The sequence below is a fragment of the Phyllostomus hastatus genome, unplaced genomic scaffold (genome assembly GCF_019186645.2).
Source record: "Phyllostomus hastatus isolate PE091 unplaced genomic scaffold, TTU_PhHast_1.1 phas_scaffold_501, whole genome shotgun sequence".
NCBI lineage: Eukaryota > Metazoa > Chordata > Mammalia > Chiroptera > Phyllostomidae > Phyllostomus > Phyllostomus hastatus.
In genome coordinates this window covers 33826195-33836016 of record NW_025334033.1, presented here as the reverse complement: position 1 = coordinate 33836016, position 9822 = coordinate 33826195, and the positions used below count along the sequence as shown (strand labels likewise).

The window sequence follows — 9822 nt, the reverse complement described above, 5'->3', positions numbered from 1 at the left end:
TGATGGCAATTGTTTGTTTGTTTAAAAAGTTGCAGATATTTTCTCCCTAAACCTTGCCTATCTTTAGGGACATCTATTTTTAGATACCACACAGGGTAGTTAAAAAAAATTTGTACTCAAATTTATCAACTACATTTTTTTGTGGCTTGTATTGTTTATTTTAGGAAAGTTTCCCCACCCCAAGTTTATACACATATTTTTATTGACCTACAATACTTTGAGTTTTAATTTTTAATGTTTAGCTCTTTAACTTACATTTGTGAATGGTACAAAGTTGAGATATAATTTTATTTTTCAAAAGTACAGCTCATTTTTCTGGCACTAGCTATTGAATAATCCATCCTTCCCCTGTGCTTTGAAATGTCACCTATTTCATGTACTAAGTTCCCTTTTATAGACTGGTCTGCCCCTGGTTTGTTACATTGCTCTAAAGCAAGAAATGGCAAACCACAACCTGTGGGCTAAATCCAGCCTCCTGTTCGGTAAATGTGCACTTTTATTGGATTACAGCCATGTGACTGTACAGGGGCTGAGACCTGGTCTGAACTGCTGGCTCAGTTCCTGATCACCCTTTCGTGGTGGCAGAGCAGGGCCGAGCAGCGGGACTGCGGTCTGCAGTCTGGGTGAGAAGACACTGGAAACACCCTTCACAGCCCCTCAAGGTGATAGGAACTGGCTTACGGTGTTTTCAGTTTGGCATGGCTGGTTTGAAGCTTCACCACGCTCCCACTTTCATTTATGGTTTGGCATGGGTGAACTCTGAGAAGTAAACCCTACAGACTGCAGTACTGGTCTACTGGGGGTGCTGCCCTCTCTATCTGATTGTGAGGTCCCTCCATCTACCTTATCTGTACCCCAGGTCTCTGTGACAGATGGTTACTAGCACACAGAAAAAAGAACTGCCTCTGATAACCTTTCTGGGATAAAGTCATTCATGAGCTACTTAGGGAAGCTGGGGCTGTGTGTTCTAAGTATCAAACAAATTTAGAAGGAAAGAAATTCCTTCCTAAACTGGGAACTGTCTATTGTTATGAAATCCATCTCTTGCTGTAATGACAGCAATAAACTGAGGAGACCTTGACTGACTACAGTTCACACTAGATGGGTAAACTCTCATGCGAAGCAATGAGTTGGTTAATTACAGCTGTGTCATGTCTGTAGCTCTCTGATTAATCTCTTGAGAGTATATAAATCCATCACCTACAGTGGCTCACAGCTTCTGAGCAGAACTTTTTAGAGGTCAGCCTCCTCCATTAACTCAGAATACATGTCTTAAAAATCAAAGGGTGGGGTGGAGTTTAGCTTATTTTCATTATACCCCTGTGTGTGGATCAGCTTATATGAAGCATCAGAGTAATGGTGAGGCAAATAAAACAGTGGCAGGGAGATTTTAAAGTATTTTACTATACTCACCCAACCCCCACCCTTTTACTTAGCCAAACAGACATATGCTTGTAACACCCAAGGCTCTAGAATGCGGGTGTATTCAGACTTTCTGAAACAGCGAGTTCGGTGCCTCACTTGAACTCTGATCCACTCTCTGACAGCTATATCGGCAGGAAAAAAAATGTTCCTCTCACAAAATGCAGTATACCTGGGCACCCTGGAGTTGCAACTCATCCCAAGTGTGGATCATGCTAGTTCAGGAGCAGGGAACCGGATTGTTGTGTATGGCTTGGGCTTACCTACAGACCAAGGCTTGCAACCGTGATGCACGCTAGTATCACTTGCAAAGCTTTTACAGTACCGTGCCCACCCCAGAACAAATGAGTCAGAAGCTCTGTTCTGGGGCCCAGGCTCTGCCATTTCTCGTTCTCCAGGTTGTTCTAACGTATAGCGGGGGTGAGAACCACTGCCAGACTAGAGTGCTGGTGGCCATCGTGCCAATAATCCAAGTATTCATGCAGGGTAGACTTTCAATTTGTAATATAAAGCAGTAATTAACTCTTTAGTCTGCCCAAGGACATTTCCAAGTATGGCAAAACTGTCCGTCTCCAGTATTTAGCATAGGTGACAACCCTGTGTGTGTATGTGTGTGTGTGTGTGTGTGTATGTGTGTGTGTTGCAGTCCTATTATTCTGTTCCCTGCGTAAGCTTCTGAATTTTTCCCTTTCCTCCCATCTGCCTCGTCTTCGGTTCATCTCTCTAGTCTAGCTGCCCCTCTCCCCACCTTCAACTAGCATTGCTCCCACAATTTCTCCCAAACCTCAAACAAATCTTTCCTCACACTCTCTTCAATGGGTCCTTGCTGTCCACAAAAATCTGTGTCCTCATCTGGGCATCTAAGACCTTTCATGATGAGGCTGGAGAGAGGCTCATCGAGTCAAAGGTCCCTTGTGGGCCCTTGCAGGTTCCTTAGTGAGCAGTTGTTTGCAGCTTCTAAGCCTTTGCCTGGATAGCTCGTACCTCACCCCATCCTGCCAGAAGGCCCCATTCAAGGCTCTTCCAAATAAACGCTTCTCCGATCTCCCCAGCTCCTGTTCCCAACCCCTAGGCCTTCACTGCCTGTGCCAAAGCAACACATGTGTCTCACGTATGTCTGGCAGTGGGTGCTCAAAGAAAACAGTGCATGAAATAAATTTATCACACTATCAAAATTTTAAGTGTCTTCCCTATTAGATTCTGAGCTTTTGCTAAGGACAGTGGGTAACACAGGATATGAAATAGAAAAAGCAAAACTTTTGCAGACCAGTTTGCGTTTAAAACTCCCCTCTATCATTTACTAGCTGTAGGATCTTGGGCAAGTTGAAGTTCCCTCAGCTACAAAATGAGGGTGACAACTCCTTGAAGGGTTATGAGGGTCACACATGATGTAACATCAGACACACAACAGGCAGGTATTTTTCCCTTGCCTCTAATTTACTTACAATTTACCAAATACTCTGCAAAATTCATGAGCAACACCCCACTAGAAAGCTTTTGAATTTTGTGTGTCCCAACGACCAAATGGCTCAGTTCTATAAATGTTCAATGTTTGTCAGATTTAAAAACTTTCCTTTCACTGTAGTCACCTGGGGCATGTTATACCTATTGTTTTATTTAATCCCCAACAGCCCTTTGAATTATTATTCCCATTTTTATAGCCAAGAAAACAAGAGCAAAGAGAAGGTGATGGATTTTCTTTCAGGAGAGCCCAGACATTTCAGGATCCTGGGTGTGGGCCCAAAGCTCTGGGCTCTGTCCACTCCACGCCCTGTGTCCCCCGTTCAGTCTGTGAACGCACACTTTCAAATGCAGCCACTTAGTTTTTTGAAAATTAAACCCAACAGTCCAATGATGACTGTGTTAAGGGCAAATTTATAGTACAGTAGTTATTTAATTTTAAAAAGTAAAAAATTATATTTAAATAAGTAGGTCCTTTCAGCCCCACAATATGGAACTGAATAGTGGCCGATTGTCAACAACCTCTCCGAGTGGACTTAGCCTCTTGGAGCCTCGGTTCCTTCGTCTCTAACTCAGGCACAGTACTGGTGCCTGTCTTCTGGAAATGTGAGGAAGAGGTGAGTTGACAAGTGGACTTCTAACACACGTGGAGCAGGTCTGGCACACAGCAGGGCCCGGCGTTCTGTCACCCTGGAACTTCAGGTTGTCCTTTATTGTTTTATTACAGGAAAGAAGAACACAAAGAAAACATTCACTCTTTAACACTTTTTGTTTAATTGAGAACCCTAGTAACAAAAAAAGCACTCAAAGGCAAATAAAAAGTAACTTTATTGACTGTTAATCTTGCCATGAAATGCCTATAATAATTACAAAATAATGAAGTTTTTTTTTACACGCTTTTGGTATCATCCCGATATGACGATCCTTTCACAGAAAGGATTACTTAGAGTTTATGCAGATATAAAGCTCACTGCTGCAAATACAAATGTAGAAGTGGAAGCAATATATACCCAACTGGTATACTAACTAGCAATGGACATTAACAAATGCAGAATAAATAACAGCTTTAGACTTTTCTTTTTATTTTTTTAAACAAATTTCAAATACAAAAATGTAGGTATTCAAAATGGATTTTCATATACATATATATAATTCTGCTGCAAACAGTGGATCAAAAAGCAAAAACGTCCTTAGCATGTTTCATTTTTGAAAACCTACAAGACTATTCATCAATCCAATTAGAAAGAAGGTGTGCAAAACCACCAACAGTGCTGGCAAAACCCTGAAGACTTGATTCTGGTTAAAGTAGGGAGAAAATAAAGTATAAAGCACTACCTAGTTAATAAATTTGTTTTTTTTCTTGATGTTTGCAAGAAACACTAAGAGCTAAGGAAATGTAGCACATTATGATTTGGACTCTTTATAGTCAAAATTCACCAGGATTTGTCCTTTAAGCATCTATAAGAAATGGTAGATTATTTAATGACTTTTAAGTAAAATAGTCACTAGATGATCTTTTCATACTTCATCCTTTTATACAGAGACTGAGATACTTTTATACATTCTGATATCTGAAAACTTTGGTTCTTTCAAAACATTTAATAAGAGTAAAACAGTTACAAGACGACAGAATTCTACAGAACTCTTTTCCTTTTAAAGTGTCAAGTTGGACTGATCTGACCAGGCTGGTTGCGTGCATGCTGCCCGGCCACGTCTGTGTGGGGACACGTGGGGGACAGCGTGGGTGGAGCTTGTTCACGTTTTCTGCGTGTTTATAATACTGACTCCCATCCATGGGTAACACTGCTCTACCCTAAATCTATTTCTTTGTTACCTGAAAACTTAATTTTGTATAAAAATATGACTGTTTCTTTAGAAAATAATATATAGTTCTTTTTAATAAAACCTGGTAGGTAGAAAAAAATGGTATATCAAAATATGGTAAACAAATGTTTTAAATATGAAATCATTAAAAACATCTCATAGAAAGACATTGTGCTGAGAGTTCTCTCTTGAAGTGTGAGTAACATCGCTATTGTACATCTGAAGGTTAACGAGTTCACTCTCCTGATTTGGTTTCATTATACATCCTAACAGTAGTGGCAGTAACTATCTTAAAAATGGCCCTTTCTCAAACACTAACATTTTCTATATGCTTTTACTTAAAAATGAATGAAAAGGCGGCCTCCTGATCAGTGGTTTTCAACTCTGCTGCACATGGGCTCCATTTGGAGTATCTCAAAAGAAGAGCAATTCCATTTAGGTCCCACCACAAGAGACTTATTTAACTCATTGGAGGTGGGACCAGACTTTTTTTTTTAAGACCTTCCAAAATAATTCTATGATGCAACCAGGGTTGAGAATCACAGCTAAAGACACATGAGAAAATAGTCATTTTTAACTACACATGTCAACTGATTGTCTGTAGGTATCAATCGTTCAATGACACATCCTCCATATTAAACAAGAAAGACCACGTATACAAAACAGTCACGGAAGGTTTAAACATATAAACACATACAACTTCATGTATTTATATATGTATAATAACATATGTGTATAGTTAGGGTATTTTTGGTTAAGTAGAAACTAGCATTACCCTAATTTGTTCTTGATTTAAAAAAAACATGAAGCATAAACATTTTCTAAGACATTTTCATAGTTTTAACAAAAACCAGTGTTAGAAACTCCAATAGAATGCATTATGACATGAATACAATTGATCTGTTACTTGGATGAGGAACCTGACTGAGTCCCAGAGCTCTCTGGGAGAGCAGGAGGCAGCCAGGGCACTGGGCGTGGAGGAGTCACTGGCATCGCAGTGCTTATGCACACTCTTCTGCTTATTGCGTGGTTCACGGCTGTCTGACCCCGGGCTGCACTTCTGTTACATCCATCTCTTTGGCTTGCTGGAAGCATGGGATTCTGACCGCTTCGTCAGTGTTCTCTTTGGGACAGCCCCAGTGAGGTGGCAATGGCTAGGGACTAGGAGATGGTCTCTCCATGAAAAGAAGAGATTCTTTTCTCTCTCCTCCCTCAAAACATGAACATTTCATGAGGGAGTGATAAAAAAAATTGACAGGCAAAAAATCTAACTATTGTTCACATGATAACAAAACGTGATGTTATATGTGACTGAACTAAAAAACAGAACAGTGAGCAAACACACCACGGTTCAATATTCTAAAGGCTTAGTAAGCAGTAAAGCACAATTCCTTCCAAAGGATCGTGAACTTCCAGGCACTTGTCTTGCTGTACATTCTCTTTTCCCTCTGTGTAATACTTAAAGTGCAGTTGTCTCAGGCTTTTATTTCCATCGCAAATTTCAAAAAGAGCTGTGTTCTGGGTGAAGACGATATGGCACAAGAAATGAGAAAGAGCTCATGGCTTTCACAGCCTCTGGCAAACAGCAGGCTGCCGTATAGCTGCACACAGACACACTTTATACAACAAATTCTGGAACTTCGTCATGAGTGAGATCCAGAGAAAAGTATTTGCTGGTTCTTTTGACTGGAAAAGCATCCTGGATGTTGACACACTGCTGAGCCAAGCAGCTGTTACAATAGAGGCCTTCCTCATCCAGTTCATGGCCACATCCAAAAGTGTAACTCTGAGCAGTGTCCTGACACAGACCAGCAATGCGCAAGAAGTCTTTCTGGTAAAGTCTGATGTCATCAAGGCTCAAGCTATGTCGATCGGTGGAAGTCTTTGGTTTTCGACATATAGTCTGCAAAACAAAGGAAGGTTGAAAAAACTTCAAGAGTATAGGCTAAAGAGAAAGGTTAGCAATATTTGCCCTGTAAACAGAGGACTGCAACATTTATAAAGGGTTAAGGAATCCTATGTCAGGGAGGTTTCCAATCTGAGGTATCTGAGCTCCCAATAACAATAATAGCAGCTAATATTTACTGAGACTTTATTATGTGGCTGGCCCTGATACGCACACACTACAGGTATTATCAACACATTTAATCTTCCTATTAGCCCTATGAGGTGGGTGCTATTATTTTCCCCATTTTACAGGTGACTGATCCAAGGCACAGAGAAGCAAATGCGACAGGAATCCAACTATCTCCAGCATCTCAGAGATCAAGCAACTGTCTTAAAGTAAGACTGTATATGTAAAAATACTGTTTCTTTGTTTTTTCCCCACTACGATATGGCAATTCAGTGTGGCCAACACTTTATGCTGAGTTCTGTTATTATGTTAGTAAGAAATGGGAACACAAACCAATATTACTTAAGAAACACAGAGTGAAAAACTATTTTTTAAAAAGCCAGAATTCTTGGGTGGAAAGATGACCTGAGACGTTGCTGGTGCAGAGAGGGTTGGAGGCAAGTGCCAGGATTAAAGGCAGCTCCTGAACATCGCTCGAGGCCATGTTCTGCCAAATGCTTCCCGCCGCGCAGGTAGCAGACCGTTGGAACTCATTATCCCAAGAGGTAGTACTGGCTGAACATATATAAACAGGTTGAAAACGGCTCAGATAATTATAGTAATAGAAGATACTAAATGGGTTACTTATGGAAATGAGGCATTCTATCTCTAACTTTTGCTGCTGAATGTCACATTAAGAGGCAAAGTACTAGGAGGAGAGAACAGGGTCTGAGCCCAGCAATATTCTACTAGGCAGTGTCACATCTGAGCACTCCCGGAAGATGACAATCCCTCGTACTGAAGTCATCTTCCTGGGCACTGATGTGTTTTCACAGAGAATTCATTAGGTCATCACCACAAATCCTCAGGGCAGGCGCCCGGGTGCTTTCCCCACTTTGTAGGTGAGGACTGTGATCCTTAGCTGTGCCCCACACACAGCTGTGTACAACAAGAACTCACGCTTAGTGGCCCAGCAGTGGGGCAAACCCAGCCAGTGTGACCCTGGAGCTTGTTCATTTAATCATCATGCTATACACACAGCTTTAAAATCCACTCACTTCCCTGGCTGGTGTGTCTCAATGGATTGAATGCTGGCCTGCAAACCAAGGGGTCACCGGTTCGATTCCCAGTCAGGGCACGTGCCTGGTTTACGGGCCAGGTCAGGCTCCCAGTAGGGGGCGTGTGAAAGGCAACCACACATTGATGTTTCTCTTCCTTTCTTCCTTAATTCCCCTCTCTAAAAATAAATAAAATCTTAAAAAAAAATAAAAAACACTCACTGGAATTTTCAGAAAATATTTAGTAAAATGTCATTTCACATTACTAGTTAAATGGAAGAGGAAAAAGTGCAAATGGGAAAAATGAGAGAAAAATGTAAGAGGTAAAGACTGCCAGAATGCAAGAGGACAAAAAAAGAAATAAAAGAAACACACGGGGGGGGGGGAGAGAGAGAGAGAGAGAGAGAGAGAGAATCCAAGAAAACGGACATAGGAGAGAGTACTCAGAAAATAGAGGCAAATATAAGTTGTACATTATATCCAAATGCTGCAACCATGAGTATTAGAGTATGTTAATTTTTCTGTATCTTTGACATTTTAAGAGCCTAACCAGTGAACACAGGTTATCAAATACTCTCCCTTAGTATACTTTGAAAGTTTACTCTGAATGGAAGAATCAGTGTGTGGAAACCTTTCTGCCATAGCACAGCAGATGAGTTGTTGTGGTTTATCAACACACATACACACTCTCTCACACACACACACACAGAGTCAACCTGAAGTCTGAATGTTAGAGGCTCCTCATCTACATAAAGTGTAAAATTAAGTACATATTTTAAGTACAAAATCAACTCAAAGATAAATGGAACTAGCAAAGAAAATGGAAGTGAGTTCAGAATAAAACTATAATGTAGGTATCTGGTAAGAATAATTTCTTCAGGATTTTTTATTTCACCTCTTTATATAAATATAAATGTTAAGTCCCTATTTAAAATTTTCAATTCCTTTCATACCTGTGGAAGAGAATCGGTACTCTGGCCACGAAGTTTTACGACTGTTTCTGAGGAGCTAGAGGTGGAAGAACCAATTTCTTTCACAATCAACCCTAAACAAAACAGAAAAAAAAAATGAAGACTTCATATTGTTCCTACCTCTTGCCACATGTCTACCACTACTAAAAAGAAAGACCAAATATTAACCATTATTGGAAAATCTCACTATGACTCTGGTGGCGGATAACTAGAACAGAACACATTTTATCTTATATCTTACAGTACGTGGGGTGGGGGTGAGATGAATGTGGGATCTGAGTGGAGAAAGGAGTTTAGAGCCTCAATTTTCTAACATGAACTTCTAATTAATCTATTTATGACGAGGTTAGTAGTACAAACAAAGGCTGTAGGTGTAAAGCAGTCTCTTTATGATAGCTCCTAAAGTTTTCCCACTTCCCACATAACGGTGACTTTGAATTTAACCCCAGCGGCACAGTGACACAGCCCTCCAGCTCCGGTCCCACCTGCACGCGCAGTGGGTGAGTGCGAGGGCTCTGGCCTCTGGAGTCACACGGATCTGGACTGGAACTCAGCCCAGACAAGTAATTAGCTGAGTGTGCTGGCCAGTTTTTTAGCCACCCTCTGTCTCAGTCTCCTCCTTTTACACAAGGGAGCTGGTGACAGCACTGATCCATGAGTTGATGATGATCAAAGTGCACATGCATGAAAAGCACAAGGTGCAGAGCCTGCATGTGGAACATGGGTGGTTCGTGGGAGCTCTTCCGGGCCAACGGGGACACTGGCCCATCTCTTCTGCAGTCAGTTCCACTCACTGGTCACAGAGACCAAAATGGGAGGCCACAGTGAAGAGTCAATTCTAGATCTCTGAGATCAACAGGGTCCCAATCACCCTGGTGCGCAGGGGCAACCTGCTAATATTTTGAAACAAATCCAGGGCTGACACTGTCTCATGAGACTGTGGCATGTGAGTGAAGCACCCACAAAAGGCTTCAGAAGGTGTAACTGCCAACAACAACTGGAGGCATAAGGGAAGCTCTCGCAAATAATTGGA

General features: G+C 41.2%; 1 protein-coding gene across 3 annotated transcripts in view; it reads right to left on the bottom strand.

The window, feature by feature from the left end:
- Positions 1-3692: 3692 nt before the first annotated feature.
- Positions 3693-9822, bottom strand: part of FRMD6 (FERM domain containing 6) — a 72331-nt gene continuing 66201 nt past the window's right edge. For all 3 annotated transcript variants that reach the window (XM_045823279.1, XM_045823278.1, XM_045823280.1), the window contains exons 13-14: positions 8772-8863; positions 3693-6610 (exon numbers count right to left, since the gene is read on the bottom strand). In XM_045823279.1, coding sequence (XP_045679235.1) covers positions 6326-6610; positions 8772-8863 — 377 coding nt within the window. In that variant the 3' untranslated portion in view covers positions 3693-6325. The remainder of the gene's footprint in view (positions 6611-8771; positions 8864-9822) is intronic.